General features: G+C 48.8%; 6 protein-coding genes across 6 annotated transcripts; 3 read left to right on the top strand and 3 right to left on the bottom strand.

The window, feature by feature from the left end:
- Window positions 1-426: 426 nt before the first annotated feature.
- Window positions 427-1,320, top strand: LCP9604111_1084 (uncharacterized protein; the record flags this gene model as incomplete). Its single annotated transcript, XM_039074561.1, has 1 exon — window positions 427-1,320. The coding sequence occupies one exon, from the start codon at window positions 427-429 to the stop codon at window positions 1,318-1,320; it is 894 nt and encodes a 297-aa protein (XP_038933632.1).
- A 519-nt stretch (window positions 1,321-1,839) lies between these two features.
- On the bottom strand, window positions 1,840-3,555 carry LCP9604111_1083 (CAZyme family AA7; the record flags this gene model as incomplete). Its single annotated transcript, XM_039074550.1, has 4 exons — window positions 1,840-2,129; window positions 2,189-2,899; window positions 2,950-3,318; window positions 3,387-3,555. 4 exons carry the CDS (start codon window positions 3,553-3,555, stop codon window positions 1,840-1,842), a joined length of 1,539 nt encoding a protein of 512 aa, XP_038933631.1.
- Window positions 3,556-4,477: 922 nt separating this feature from the next.
- On the top strand, window positions 4,478-5,606 carry LCP9604111_1082 (terpene synthase family protein; the record flags this gene model as incomplete). Its single annotated transcript, XM_039074539.1, has 3 exons — window positions 4,478-4,823; window positions 4,873-5,146; window positions 5,198-5,606. The coding sequence occupies 3 exons, from the start codon at window positions 4,478-4,480 to the stop codon at window positions 5,604-5,606; spliced, it is 1,029 nt and encodes a 342-aa protein (XP_038933630.1).
- A 1,026-nt stretch (window positions 5,607-6,632) lies between these two features.
- Window positions 6,633-7,704, top strand: LCP9604111_1080 (uncharacterized protein; the record flags this gene model as incomplete). Its single annotated transcript, XM_039074527.1, has 2 exons — window positions 6,633-6,779; window positions 6,829-7,704. The coding sequence occupies 2 exons, from the start codon at window positions 6,633-6,635 to the stop codon at window positions 7,702-7,704; spliced, it is 1,023 nt and encodes a 340-aa protein (XP_038933628.1).
- A 3,021-nt stretch (window positions 7,705-10,725) lies between these two features.
- Window positions 10,726-13,230, bottom strand: LCP9604111_1079 (uncharacterized protein; the record flags this gene model as incomplete). Its single annotated transcript, XM_039074516.1, has 1 exon — window positions 10,726-13,230. One exon carries the CDS (start codon window positions 13,228-13,230, stop codon window positions 10,726-10,728), a length of 2,505 nt encoding a protein of 834 aa, XP_038933627.1.
- A 510-nt stretch (window positions 13,231-13,740) lies between these two features.
- LCP9604111_1078 (Zn(II)2Cys6 transcription factor domain-containing protein) lies at window positions 13,741-15,343 on the bottom strand (the record flags this gene model as incomplete). The annotated part of the gene is made up of 2 exons (XM_039074505.1): window positions 13,741-15,217; window positions 15,273-15,343. The coding sequence occupies 2 exons, from the start codon at window positions 15,341-15,343 to the stop codon at window positions 13,741-13,743; spliced, it is 1,548 nt and encodes a 515-aa protein (XP_038933626.1).
- Window positions 15,344-15,551: the final 208 nt, after the last annotated feature.

The raw sequence follows: 15,551 nt of genomic DNA, 5'->3' as shown, positions 1-15,551 counted from the left end.
TAATATACTATAGAGTAATACACTAAACAGCATGTAATAACGGAATTTGAATCTTTCACAAAAAGGCGTTGGAAATAAAATTGTGATTTTTCTAATCTCTTCACACTGGGAAATGAAGCCGGACTTCGACATCCCCTTGCATCACAATTCACAAAGCATGCAACTGCTCGGATTGTCTCTTAAACCGGCAACGGGAGGCACACCGAAATGACTTGATTGCTAGCTATCCCGTTTTAGTAGGTTCTTGTTGTTCCGGCTTTTTGCCTATCTGGGCATATTTCGAGTTGGGCGAATCCATCACAGAACTCATGAAAGTCAAGGAACAACGCCATGATTCCCCGATGGCAGCCAGCATCTATACCTTTACTGCTCCACTTGGATACATTAAGGTGCCACCACGTCTCAGTTCAACCCCCAAGAGCTACTATGACATCTCTCAACATCAAAGAAGAAGACATCCCGCGGCTCGACGGCAAAGTGGTCGTCATTAGCGGCGGAGCCTCCGGTATTGGGCTTGCCGCTGCAAATATCTTTGCAAGAGCCGGAGCCAAAATCTTCCTGTTTGACCGCAACCCTCCCGACAGTGGCGAAGCGCCTGAAAATTCGACTTTCATCAAGGCCGACATCACATCTTGGGCTGAACTCAAAGCTGCTTTTGCCCAAGCAGGCCATGTCGACATTGCCGTGGCCAACGCTGGCGTCTCCGAAGAACAGCCATACTTCGAGGATACTTTTGACGAGCAGGGCGAACTCAAGGAGCCTGGATTCGCGGTGGTAGACGTCAATTTCAAAGGTACCGTCATGTTTACCAAACTGGCGGTCAGCTACATGCGAAAACAAGGGAAGGGTGGCTCCGTTGTGATCACTGCTAGTGCGACTGGATACGCGCCTGAACAGAACTTGCCGGTGTATAGTGCTATCAAGTCGGGTCTGGTCGGTCTCGTTCGTTCTTTGCGTTCGACGCTCCCCCGTTTCGATATCTCAATCAATGCAGTTGCGCCAGCGGCAACCATCACGAAGCTACTCCCCATGGATATTGCCGGGCCGCTCATGGCAGCCGGACTGCCCGTCAGTTCTGCTCACATGGTGGGTCTGGCAGTGGTTTATTCTGCCGTGGCCCGTCAGCCACGGATGGTTGAGACTTACGGCAAAGAGAATGTGCTAGATCTGGAAAGCAAGTGGAACGGGCGCACAATTTTGACGTTGGGAGAACACTACACTGAATTGGAGGAAAAGTTGGCTGATCTGCGGCCGGTCTGGTTTGGCTGGCGGAACACTGACTTGACCAAAAAGCAGCAAGCTACAGCAGACTTCAGGTAGAAGTCGAGGTCCGTGAGTCGGGGCTCGCCCGCAATCAAGTACAGTCACAAATGCTTGCCGCATAGATATGTGAGCCTTATACCTACCCATGTATCCATCCGAGTACCTAGCCAACTATGTATCCAAGTACCTCTCCAAGTATTTGAACAAGCAGCTTTATACAAGTTATCCATTCAAGTAAGGCAGCTAAGTAGGTAGCAAAGAGCTTGCCACTTGCCTAGCCCCTCCTTATCATATTTCTTTGGAAATCTTGCCGAGTGCTCGTATACATACCTCACTAAATGAATAAAAATATCACCCGCCTTAGGATAGTACAGACACCTAGTGTTCCCGAATCACTCTAGATATAGGAGGGGGAAGTATGTGGAGAAACAGGCTTAAGGGGCGGCTGTGAGCCAAGTATATGTCTTCTCTATAGCATTATACAAACATGAAAAAGTAACCACATCCTACGATAAACATATACCTCGACGAGACTTTGGCGGTAGAGGAAGCCATGGAGAGCCCATCCCGAAGCTTTCATGCTGGGCTGTTGATGAGCTTGAAGCCGCCAGGAGTCAAAGTTTGGAAGACCTGGTCTGGATCATAGCTCTCAGCGATCTCCCGCAGTTTCGGCAAAGCTGTTCCGTTCGAGAACTTCTGGAAGATGTCCTTGGTCTGAGTGGGTGCTGCGTCGTTCAAGTAAACAAAATCATAGTAAAGGCCCAACTTCTTCGCCCTGTTGTCGAGCTCATCGATCATGTCTTGGAAGAACTTGTAGATTATCTCATCATCCTTGGCATCGGCCCAGTTACCGCCGTACAGAACAGCTAGTGAAGAAGTTAGTTCATGAACTGGGTAATTTTAGACACAGTCGCAAGATGCTTACCCAGAACCCCGTTGCCGAGTGGGTCGTAGAGCCCTATCGGATCTCCACCCGAGGCTTTTGCGGCTCTGATCATACCAGGGGTGAAAAGCTGATAGGTATTGGTGACGCTGAGATCCGTCGTGGTCTTGATCTGTGGGTTTGCTGCAATCACGTCGAAGAAAGTCTGGTTGACCAAGTACACTGCCTCAGCGCTGGAAGCCAAAGCAGTGGACGAAAAAAGCTGTCTCCGATTTCCTACTCCAAAGTTCACAGGAGTCGTGTCGTTCTCCAGGCCCAGAATTGTCTTTCCAACACGGAAGTCCTGGAATGTAGAAGGTATATCGGTGAAGTTCTTGAGAGCAGCAGGTGCCGGGTCGTCACCTCTGTGCATATAGATACCATAGCCCGATACCTCGCCAGTAGTCACGTTGTACAGGATCGAGGGATCAGAATGAGCTGCAGGATCGCTGGAACCACCGGATGCGACAGCGTAGCTTGCGTATGCGTTGACCAAGGGATCCAAAGCCGAGGCGTCGTAGAAAGCGCTACCCCCCCACATGTATGGAACCGAAAAGGTTGCCAAATCGAAACGTGTGACAATACCAAAGTTGAAAGAACCGCCCTTTAAGGCCCAGTACAAGTCGGAGTTCTGTTGCGCATTTGCCGCGCATACAGTACCGTTGGCGAGCACAACTTCGTAATTGACGACACTGTTCGCTCCCCAACCGTGGTCTTGCTCAATTAGTTCAATTTTTCATGGAAGTGACCGGTCGTTAACATACCGCTGTTGAAATAAGAGATACCTCCACCAAGCAGAAGGCCAGACACTCCGACCTGTCCAAAGCGTCCACCGACAACGGCAAGGTTGTCTTTGGCAAGCACTTTGTAAACGTCCAGCCAACGGTTTCCTGCGCCAATCTGGACAACAGATTTAGAGTCGTCTGCGTACTGTACGCTATTCAGGCTAGTGGTAACCATGAGCACGCCATTGCTGATGTCGGCAGCGCCAGGAATGGGCATATGCCCTTGGGTGCGAACAGCAAAGGTCTGGTCGGCTTTACGAAGGATAGCCAAGCCACCGGCTACTTCCTCGGCCGAAGCTGGGGCAAAAACACACGTGGGCGTAGTTTGACAAGTCTGAGACCAGGGCTCTACACCATCAAGTGTTAGCCTCCTTTCCGCGTGGGGGGCTTGACATGCATAGAGAGAAGATCATTACCAATTACATCTTCGGCAAAGACTGAAGATCCAGGGTGAATGGTACTGTCAGGGTAGCTTCGTGAGAGCTCAGTGCATGCATTAGCGCGACGGTGCGAGACGCTAGCCACAAGACCCTGGCTAAGATGAATAGACAGAGAAAGGGCCAAAAAAGCTTTAAGAGAAAGCATGATGATTGTTTAGAAAGATACTGAAATCAAAATTGGAGCCAACAATATTAAGCAGAAAGGTACTATGCAGCTGCAGGGCCAGGATCTTTATGTATCTACCGAGTCACTCCCGAGTATGCCCTTGTCCGTCAGCACAACTTTTACTAGCGCATACATAGTAAGGCGTCCTATTTTGCTAATTGCGGTAATGATCCAGTAATACGAAGCAGTTTAATCAATTAAACCTAATTCGAAGTGGCTATTTTCTATGGAATTCATGCCGACATTGCCCTTTCACATATAGAGCCACGCTGCTACATTCCTGTCTCTTATATTAGGACCATACGCAAGCCTTTTTGCTTATAGAATTGAATTCTCTGGTGGTTTATACCAGTCTACCTTACCGATATAGTGATTGTACTCATTGATGGCAGTAGGGGTTTCTAGCTTCTGTATTATCTCATCACCAAAAGGGGCAAGCTGAATAGCTGCGTTTGTAGAGGTTGCTGATGGTCGCTTCCGCTTAGTAGTAGTGTATCTGACTCATCTCACTCAGGCCGGGGTTGGTGCAAATCTACGAAGCCCAGCCGGCATGTCCTAATAGGGCCGACATGTCCAGTACACTATTCCTGTGAGGGCGCTCTACCTGAATTTGCCGATTTAGGAAATTTCCCAATTAAATCCGCAAATGCATACGGTACTCGGCCCGACACATCGAAACAGCTGGTTATTGACCGGGCGCGAACTCGGAAAGAACACCAGATGTGACAGTTCGAATTAGTTTCATCCAGGTCGTCGGAGTCCTACGTACACGATCAATTCGAGCTCCTGATAAGACTGGACGAGTTTCCGAAGTCTGGTATTTTTTCGACGATATGCTTCCTCGCACTTACTGAAAGCTGTTATCCACGAGTATAACCCTTCAAACCCGGTGAGCGTCGACATGGCTACCTCAACAGAAACCATTTCTTCCCTGGCCCAACCGTTCGTGCACCTTGAAAACCCTATCAATAGCCCTCTGGTCAAAGAGACAATCAGGCCCAGAAATGACACGACGATCACTCCGCCTCCTACTCAGTGGTCGTACCTTTGCCATCCACGAGTGAAGGAGGTACAGGACGAAGTCGATGGATACTTCCTGGAGAACTGGAAATTTCCCAGCTTCAAGGCTGTTCGCACCTTCTTGGATGCCAAGTTCTCAGAGGTTACTTGTCTTTACTTCCCTCTTGCACTGGACGATCGCATCCACTTTGCCTGCCGACTGCTGACCGTTCTCTTCCTTATCGATGGTGAGTGCGAAAGGACATGGCCTAATGTAGCCTTCACTGACGAGGGTAGATGTTCTTGAGCATATGTCTTTCGCGGATGGAGAAGCCTACAACAACAGATTGATCCCGATATCGCGTGGAGACGTGCTCCCGGACCGAACCAAGCCAGAAGAGTTCATTCTCTATGACCTCTGGGAAAGCATGCGCGCCCATGATGCGGAGCTGGCCAACGAAGTTCTTGAGCCGACTTTCGTGTTCATGCGCGCGCAGACAGATCGAGCGCGTTTGAGCATCCATGAATTGGGGCATTATCTCGAGTACCGTGAGAAGGATGTAGGCAAGGCGTATGTGTTCTCGCCCAGGATTCGAGCTCGTGATACTGACTGTTCGGCCAGGTTGCTTTCGGCTCTAATGAGATTCTCGATGGGACTTAGACTCAGTGCAGATGAGCTTCAGGATATGAAAGCCCTTGAAGCCAACTGTGCCAAGCAGCTTTCTGTAGTCAATGACATATACAGTTATGACAAGGAAGAGGAAGCGTCTCGGACTGGACACAAGGAGGGAGCCTTCCTTTGTTCAGCTGTGAAGGTTCTGGCGGAGGAGTCCAAGCTTGGTATACCCGCAACGAAACGCGTGCTTTGGTCTATGACTCGGGAGTGGGAGACTGTGCATGACGAGATCGTGGCAGAGAAGATCGCATCCCCAGACGGCTGCTCTGAAGCTGCCAAGGCGTATATGAAGGGCCTAGAGTACCAGATGAGCGGCAATGAGCAGTGGAGCAAGACCACGCGTCGCTACAACTAAATGTATAGATTCAGCAAGAATAGATATAAGCATGAAGCGCGTTACACAGATTAAGCTTAAGCAAGATGCATTGTGCGACCCTCAAACCCCCTTTTTAGGGGAATCCTGATGCCTTGATACCTGAATTAGTACTGCTTTCTATACCGCCCTAATACAGTGTACGGTGAATTGTCAATACATCAACCTGCCTAGATGAAGCTTTTGGACACCATACAAATCAGGTATCTCCATTATTCCGGTGGTTGCAAGTCCAAAAAATGAAACTTATGGACTAAATACAGATGTAGGTATCTCCAGATTATTTACCGGTTTGCCAGTCCGCATTTATATGGTGTATATGGAGTAAAAGATTCATTTTTGGCCTTGCAAACGCCAGCAGAATCCGGGTACTTTGATTATCAAGGCATATGTCATCGTACTTATTGAGGCGCTTCAAGTGCCTTCTAACTTGAATCATCCAGGCATGCATTCTCATGGTAGGTAACCTGGTAGGGTCCGAAGACGTATGGGGGCCAGGGTTCAGGCCCCTCTTTAGGGAGCCATCAAGGCAGCCCGACCAACAGGGGTTTCTTTGTTCCTGTCTCCCCGCTTGCCCGACTCGGGCTTATCCCGATGGTCTTTTTGGCGATTCGTTTCGGCTGCTATCCTATTCCGGAAAAAAGACGAAACCACATTTTCAGCTCCCTTCTTCTTTGTTAAATAACGATGATGTGGTCATATGGTGGATTTAAGCCCAATATCGTGGCTGATGGAGTTAATCTTAATTGGACGGGTATAGTACTGAATGTGGATCTGTCTGAATATCCTCGCCCGATAAACGGTCTTAAGCAAAATCCGAAATAAAGTCCGAGGTTCGAACAGTCTTTCAGCTCTGGACCCATGTTCCAAGTCGTGCCAGTGCAAGTCACCCCATCACCACGCTCTCCCCCGCACCCTATATAAAGCCCCACCAGACATACACCTTCTCCCCAGCATCCACTTGCAAACTCAATCTACCAGCTATCCTCCATCATCACAATCACCATCATGGCCAATCCGCTCATTAGTAATCACATTGGCAAGCATGGCAAGTACACTCAGGCCTTCTTGGAGCAGAATGGGCCTGGAGACGCTCGACCTACAGCTCTTGACATTCTCAAGGACAACGACCGGATCGATAACATGAAGGACAAGGTGGGCATTGCTGCTGCTGAAGACCAGAACTGGAATTGACCATAAACAGGTCTTTCTTCTCACCGGGTCCTCTGGAGGAATTGGCATTGAAACTGGTCGTGCGCTCGCCGCAACTGGTGGTAAAGTGTATCTTGGCGTTCGGGATTTGGAGAAGGGAAAGCAAGCTCTGGCAGAGATACTTGAACCCGGTCGTGTGGAGCTGCTTGAGCTAGACGTTGGCTCAATGGAAAGCGTCCGCACCGCGGCCAAGACCTTTCTGTCCAAGTCAACCCAGCTCAATGTCTTGGTCAACAATGCGGGGATCATGGCATGCCCAGAGGCGAAGACAGTGGACGGCTTCGAGTCGCAGCTTGCAATCAACTATCTCGGCCACTTCCTTCTCTACAAGCTACTCGAGCAGACGCTCTTGTCCAGTTCCACACCTGAGTTCCAATCCCGCGTCGTCAACGTCTCTTCCGCCGGCCATCACATGAGCTCTGTTGTGCTCGACAACATTAACCTTGAGGGTGAGTACGAGCCGTGGAAGGCATATGGCAATGCCAAGACAGCTTGTATTTGGATGACGAACGAGATCGAGCACCGATACGGGTCAAAGGGTCTGCACGGCCTCTCGTTGATGCCTGGTGGTATTGCCACAAGCCTACAGCGCCACGTCGACCCGGAAACGTTGAAGGAGTGGGGTTCAAGTGAGTTTGCGCAAAAGTATGCCAAGAGCTCGGCTCAGGGCGCTGCCACAACCATAACGGCTGCACTTGGTAAGGAATGGGAAGGCAAGGGTGGTGTCTATCTGGAGGATTGCCAGGAAGCTGGCCCGGTCCCCGAGGGTGGTACACTGGCGGTCGGTGTTGCACCACACGCCTTCGATCCGGAGGGCGAGAAGAAGTTGTGGGATTTGTCTCTCAAGATGTTGAACTTGTCAGAGTAGGGTGCAGAGGGCACATCTGTTGAGGACGTTTTTAGGTTGATGGGGGTGGGAAAAGAGGTATTTACAGTGACGATCCGGGAAATTGGAAGATACATGAAGGGCAAGGTACAGCGCCTCGGAAGTCCAAGACACATGGCGCAGTAGTCGAGACCAGGACAATACCGCAATGAAGGGAGCAATCCACCAATATTGGCTACGGAGGCTGCGCCCTAGGCCTACTCGCCCCGTGTGGGAAGTCTGGTTTGGTTAGGCCTTGGACCAGGAAGCTCAAATGGGGATCGGTATCCGAACGTGATATTGATTTCCGGGATTGCGATATCCTTCGGGGTGTTCGCCGTGATCAAGGGCGCCACTGAGCACTGTATTTAAGCCGTCCAATGACCGTATGAGCCAGCAAACGTCTTTTGTTTTGGAATTTTGACCTGCATATCTAAATTGGTGTAAGAGAGATTGTAATACGATCGAACGCATGCGTGATACAATCTTGAGAAGGAGACGCTCTTTCAAGGCAGGATCATTTCTTGTTTCATTCCAATGGATTTGCTGATAGAAAATGTAGAGATCCAGTGGCACGAAGATCTTACGGGCGGTATTTGTAGACTCCTCGGTTTGTCTGGTTGCTCACATGCATCGTTTTGCACCAGCTCAGCCGTGTCTGTCCATGACAAGTGTTGAGAAACATTGGTGAGGATGTCTGCCCAAATGAGGCATGCTGGAACCACTCTGCCTCAACTAATTTCATGTTGAGCAAAAATCAAATGCAGGCTGGTAAGTCAACGAGCACCCCTTTCTATAAGTACTTGCATGATTCAAAATCTATAGGTGTATATTAATGTGCATTGCACTATAGCCGCTCTGGCGTCAAAAGCTGATATTTTCGGCGTCGATTTCACAGGTCCTCATATTCTGCATGCAAACGGTTTAATTATACTTACCTACTTATAATGTCTAGGTTATAAAAGAGATCTCTAACTCCCGAGGTCGTCATGGTAGATCTCCGAACTTTTACTAACAGTAGAACAGCGCTCCTTAACAACTGTAACCGTTTCAACCGCGACCTTGGCTGTACATGCACGCTTCCTATTACCCCATATGAACCATAGGGCCCTGTTTGTTCGGCCTATTAGGCCAAAGGTTGCTTGGTTGAACGTTTTTATTATTCTAAATTTGATAACGGTTGTCCCCTAATTTATCATCTTATTCTATACTAGTTAATAAATATCGGTAAGGATACTATGGCTACTTTATGGTCACTGTATCTTAATACTACTTATACTAAATAGCCTACTAAGCTAGAACTGACTCGCAGGGTTCACGTCTGAGATCTTATTGAGGGTTTGGTTGCTCTATTGTATGTCCCAATGATCAGTGAAATTGTTTGTCGAGTACAAATAGTCAGCAACAATTTGTGAACAGCAAACGGCAAAGAACAAACGGTTAAGAACAGAGTAAGAAGTGATGAGCGACAGAGTGCCCAATAACACTGAAAAATTCTCAAACATCCTGACTTTGATCTAGAGTGAGTAACAATCTGCTTCATCTTCAGCTTGTTATTCGTTTATCTGGACGTATCTGTTAAACATATGTAAGTAGAAGTGAATTTTAGTAGGTGACATCAAACTGGGGGGGTTCAAGCACGGGTCTGTTCCCTCTCAGATCTCAAAGAAGGTCATGTTACTTAAATCCAGTCAGCCAAAGGACCCCTGCGTAGTCTCTTGGGAACTACGCCCTTTATATAAGAATGGAGCCCATTTGCATCTTTCATTTGGGCCTTTGGGACTTGTCGCGAACTCAGAGTCCAAGTATCAAGCATACATAAGACATGTCCTAATAAGTAGTGGCTTGAAATGTTCCCTCGGTATTGCCAACTATCTTTATTTCGGAAGCATTTAATAGTACCGGACTTCGAAACTGCCAACTGCCTCAGGCTATAGCATGTAATCGCTGTTTATTCTTGGATTTTCCCATGCTGAAAGGCGTACGTTTCTATGCCTGGCTTTGGGATAGCTTCCTATTATAGCAAGCTGTCATTGTCCTCTGCGGCATCGGAAGAATCTATATAATAATGTTACATTAGGTTTTATTCGAACGGAATAGTTAGGTAGAGACAAACTTAGAATACTAACGGTTTCGAAACTTATTCTTCGCTCAGCAGAATAAATAGTCTGAGTTAGTCCTTAAGGGCAGCTTAGGACTGAGATAACTGGCTGCGTTCGATTCTTATCCATTTCCTAGCTAACAGATTTCAGACAAAAGTCCTTCCCAAAACATTTCGAGATTATTATATTCCTATAGCATGCTCTTCAATCTCATAAGTAATACGCTAGTATTCTGGTCGCCTATCCTGAATCATATATTGCCCCTTGTTTGTTTCAACAACTACCAATAATATTCCGTTTTCCATGGCTAAGGCTGCCCTTCTCTCCTCATTAAAGATGCTGTTTGCGGTAAGAAAAATAGTAAGTCTAGTGTAGAGAATCAATCAGCCGAATGTTTTAATATTGAGAGCTCCGAACTTTATATCGAGTATCGTTGGCCGAGTGTTCAGTCTATTCTCTGAGAGTGTCCTGGAATCTGACACCTGCGTCTCCGTTGCTCTAGATTTATAACCGAAAATGATATTGGAATTCATGACTAAGTCCATTATCCGGTACATAGTTATGAAGTAAAGTGAAGATGCTTTCAAGCCGATGACTAAACATTAAGTGGCTCATGGCCAATGACGAGAATCATAGCGCCGTTATCTAAATGGCCGAGGAATTGATAATAAAGGAAGTATGGTTCCATTTGAGTAGGCTGTGTAGTCTGTAAGTCTTATAGTCTTTTAAACCCTTTGAAAGGAGATTGATAGGGTGCAGATTGTTTGACTCCGTGGTCGAGCAGTATCTATACGATCTTGTCATGTCCAGAACAGCTTCGCTACCAAGCTGGAGCTCTCAACACGCTATGGAAGATAAGAAAATGGGAAGATGGGAAGACCAAGAAGTGAGGAACTTAGTCGCTAGCATCAAGGAGTTCTCGTTATTGAGATACATCCATGTTTAAAGGGGAAGGGCGCGCGTCAGAAGTAGGAATCGCGTTGAAACTCCTGCTTGGCCGAGCGCTGCTCATGAAATCAAAACTTTGTTGAAGCCAACTACCAGCATCCGCAATTGCCTGACTGAGGTTGAAGCTCTCCATTCCCTGGCGAACGCCTTGTCCATCCTGGCCTGTTGTTGGCACCGATTCGCTTAAGGTGAGGGGTAAGGACGCAGCTTCTGTGGGGGATTGATAAGTTAATTGATGGTCCAACTGCTCGGCCACTGATCGTGAGCTTTCATCATCTTCGCTTGATTGGGATTCCGCAGTGTGATATTCGTTGTCGACAGATGTTGATTGACTCCTAATAGAAGGAGAAGGGCTTCCGATATTGGCCGTTCTTTTTCTCTTGGAGCCTCTCGCCGTAGGTGAACCTGAGTCTGGTCGGGATGTACGCTGTCTCTTCTCTGTGCTAAAAGCGTAGGGTGTAGCTGCATCGAGCATGAACTGCGTATTCATTGCTTGCGTCATATTTCTGTTCGTGGGTTTCAAGCTCCGATCTTGACCAGCTTGCTCAGTGCTGAAATTGAAAGGTGTAGCTGCATCGAGCATGAATTGCGTGCTCATTGCATGCATCCCATCCTTGTTCTTGGATATTGAACTCCGTTCTAGATCACGTCGAATCGACTCTTCTAGACGGTAGAATGGAGTGACATTGGCTGAGCGAAGTGAAGCATCGGGTGAATGCACTGCTCGGTCCGAATCCGGTGTCTCAGCGTGAAATTCTGGACTGTCCAGGTCGTCTTGAAAGGACCTCTGGGCATGCAAAAGGGCAGCCAGGGTCGAAAGCTGGGTATCGGGGCTTTGGGGAGAGTCTTGTCCTGGGTCTACTCTTGCCAAAGCCGTCGAGTGAAGCGACGTTACCCGGTCTGACACTCCCAAGGGGGGTGGCACTTGTTGGGCAGAAGGGAGATCATCGTAGGTGTTATGTTCAGTTGATCCAGAGTGATCTGTGTTTTGGAATGTCGATATATCTTTCTCGGTTGTAACATCTTCCGCCACAGCCTCTGCATCGGCGGCACCTTCTGCTGCGGCTTCCTCCACCCCAAGATTATCCTCTATGAGATCATCCTCATCTGCAAACCTAGTTTCTTTCGACAAGGTCTTATGGCTTGCATCTTTCTTGATAGAGTCCTCATTCTGAACTGGTATTTCTTCAGGAACCGAGGGTTCAAATTCAAGTTCGAGTTCAGGTTCAGGTTCAGGTTCAGGTTCAGGTTCAGGCTCAGGTTCAGGCTCAGGTTCAGGTTCAGATTCAGTTTCAGTTTCAGTTTCAGTTTCAGTTCTAGGTCGTGGTTGTGGTTGTTCAGGTTCGGGTTCGGGTTCAGGTTCAGCAGGATCCAATGCTTGATCCTTAGCGGGACTAGGACTGGCAGGTTCGAGATCGACTATGGATTTTTCTTTCAGAGGGCTGTCCTCCTGTATAAAAGTCTCTTCTTGCAAGATGCTTTCATCTCGCATAGGGGAAGTCTTCAGCTGTTGACTAGAACGTTCACGGGGCCACCTCCGGTATTCAAACCTCGGCAGTTGAGAGGAAGAATCAACGATTCGGAGAGACGGCTCCCGGGGCAAATGAGAAGGAACAGTAGGGTCCTTAGGTGAATTCAAGGTGGCCCGAATGGACCGCAGGGATACGTGCTCGTTCGAGTTCACACGAGCACTCTGAGCTGTCTTTGCTAGGACAGGCTTGACAGGATGGCATTTTTCTGGAGATGCCGGCGTCTGTGGGACCTGGACTTGAACAGAGCGCGGTGCCAGTCGACCAGCTTTGTCCGACTGACGAGAAGCAACAGATATTGTTGGCGAGCTCGGCGGTTCAAACCTGGTGAAGTTCATGAGCTTCCGATCCTTCTTCAGCCAATCCGCTGTCCTAGGCGGCATTAACGACGGTTCATCCACTGTCGCCGACGGCGGTTCCTTTGATTTGATGGGAGACCGTCGCAACGCTCTATTTTGCCCAGTATGCCCCGAGCGCGGGATGGGTTCCTTGGGATGTCTCCGTGGCGATTTAGAGGGTGACGAACGGTCTCCGATTTGCACAGAGATCCTAGGGGAGTTCCAAGATGTCGCTGGAATATCCGGACGACGAGTACCAACTGATAGATCCTTTCGGTATTTCGAGGCCTGCAAATCAGTTTCCAGGACCACCGGCTCGGGAACATTTTTCTGGCGAGCTTTCACTGCTGCGCCAGTACCCCGTGTCCTGTTTTTCTTCCATGGATTCGCCCATCCATTATCAAGCGGGCCTCGGAGCGAAGAGGAGAGAATAAACAGCGGTTTGCCCTGCAGATAAGACTCCGCCAACTTCTCGACCCGCTGACGCTTTGCAGCTCGGGCAGCACCATCCAACTCATCATCCGAGGCAACCAGGTCATCTGAGTCTATCTCCGAGGATGAGTGCGGGCATGTTTCGAGAGAGACCGGGGAGACAGGCCGTGGATAGGGCATTGGGGTTGAGTTTCGAGCTGAGCGGACATTAATTCTTGGGTGGAGAAGCCGCGGCTGTCGGACGCTGCGATGGGAGGGTTTTAGGTGGATGCTTGGAGGCTGTATTCATTTCCAGCACAGAGATAGACTGGCCATGTGCGATTGATACCAGGCAGATATAGCAGAGATTATGGTTCGCGAAACCACTTAACGCGTTTGATGCCCCAGCAACCTTGAGACCCACGGGTGGGGAAATATTATGTCATCATACCTTATCCCCTAATCCCATAGTAGGCCTTGACCGCCTGGCTCACCGCAATTATTTTGCACTCTTTATTTCTATAAAACAAACTACTAGACGAGGTCGTGCGGGTTGAATAAATAAAGAATTATACTGTAGATATACTAAGAACTAAAAGAGAGCAAGAATACATACTCTGCGCTTAGACGACAGTCTTTTCTAGTAGTCTTTGTAGAAGTGTTCTCAGAGATTAGATCGTATTATCATAAAAAATATTAAAGCTGATGACCTCATGCAGGGAATGGCAGCGTTTTCTCGACGATTTGTATCCTTCCCTCATCATCAAAATGGTAAAGTGTATAATTCAACAAATTCCGCGTCCTACCATGCCTATCCATGACTGACGACACACTAAAATCACATGTGCGATGCTGGGCTGGTGGGATATGCCCCGGTTTGGCCAGCAGCTCATATACCTGCGAGACCTTTTCTGGCATGGTGTCGGGGTTCTCTTCTAGCCCAATAAGAATGGCCACGATATGAGCGGCCGGAGTGCACATGAACAGCCCTTGTGCCGGGGGAGCTTCCCCCATGTACCGTAACGCCTGGCGGCGTAGTTGTGGGAAGGGGCATTTGAGCCCTGTTATGAAAAGTGGAAGGAACACGCCCATCTCAAACATGAATGGTGGTTGTTTCCCTTCCGAGCTGCGTGTCCATGCAACCGCGGTGGGGGCCAGGTCAATGATCTGGGCGAATTCAGATTCGTAGGCGTCATATACACTTTGATCAGGGTTCAGCATGGCTTCTGCTTCGATGAAGACACTCTTATATGTCATTAGAAGAAGCGCAGTTGCACCGTCGACGTTCGAGGTAAGCATAGGGTTCAAGTCTGTAAAGAGGCGATACCATTGAGCGAGTCGGGTTTTCAGGTGCTGTTGTCTGGCCGCCAACTCCGATACCTCGTGCAGCCGGCCATCTGCTGTTCGGTGTATATAAGCTTTGGAGTCAATGTTAAGGGCCTTCATTTCGGCTACAATGCTACACAAGACGTTCCTCGCCTCTTCGATGGATTTGAATTGCTCGTCTGGAACAGCCAAATGAAGATCGCAGCTTTCTTCAGGTAGTCCATTGGTGAGGAAGACCCATGTCCCCAGACGGCGAAAGATAGGCTCGAGGGTTGCAATAGTCGAAGTCGCTGTTGACGAAGCACTGAAAACCAGCTGCGCACCATGTTTGTACAGGATCTGAGCAGCTTTGCGGCTTCCTTGTAAAAGCTCAATGGCAATAAAGAGAATGCAGCTGACCAAGGACACCGTCAGGTCCGCCGTGCCCTGATTAATACGTTGCTGTAGAAGAGCCAGTGAGCGCGAGTACCAGACCAGCGCTTCGTGATGGTACTCATGTCGTACCGCGGCGGGATCATTTATAAGCGACCACGGCGACGTCTCGTAAATGGGAGGTCGCTCGTAGAGCGCGCTAAGCGAGATGATCGCATCCCAGATAAGTGGCTCTACCCGGCATATTTGGAGGACGGATCCTCTCCAGAAAGCCTGATCCAGGACTCCTGAAAGTGATGGGCCAGCTTGGTGGAAATAAAATTCGAAAGAACGACGCTCTCGCGATCCCTGACTTGTGTAGGGTGTGATGTCCGGCTGGAGTCGCCCGATAATGGTCCTGGCATGACCCCCGCCATAGGCACACCGCCGTCCTGTACTAGTACATCTCAGGCAGTGTGGTTTCTCCTCTCCACACCTTACGCGGCGAATTCTGCGAATCAAATGTCAAATACGGCTACTAATCGACTTTCTAGGGGGCAACTGACTTGCATGTATCGCACCCGGTCTTGGACTTGGTGCCCCCGAGGCGCCCAGGGCGCTTGGCAGACGAGCTCATGGCCAAAAGCAGGAGTGGACGATGGCGGTATCGCCTGCTCTATCCTTGTCCGAAATACCTTTTCATTCACGTGACCCCTTGTCACTTTTACCCAATAGTATTCTACCACTTTTGAATACATTAGGCACCCAACTTCAGCAGTTGCGATCATGACGAAATTACAGAGCAGCTATAACCATTCTAATTGCAAGTTGGCATATATAGATCG

This window comes from Penicillium roqueforti (assembly GCF_015533775.1).
Source record: "Penicillium roqueforti strain LCP96 04111 chromosome Unknown scaffold_01, whole genome shotgun sequence".
Classification (NCBI taxonomy): domain Eukaryota; kingdom Fungi; phylum Ascomycota; class Eurotiomycetes; order Eurotiales; family Aspergillaceae; genus Penicillium; species Penicillium roqueforti.
The sequence above is the reverse complement of the archived record's forward strand: the minus strand, read 5'-3'. Positions and strand labels throughout refer to the sequence as shown.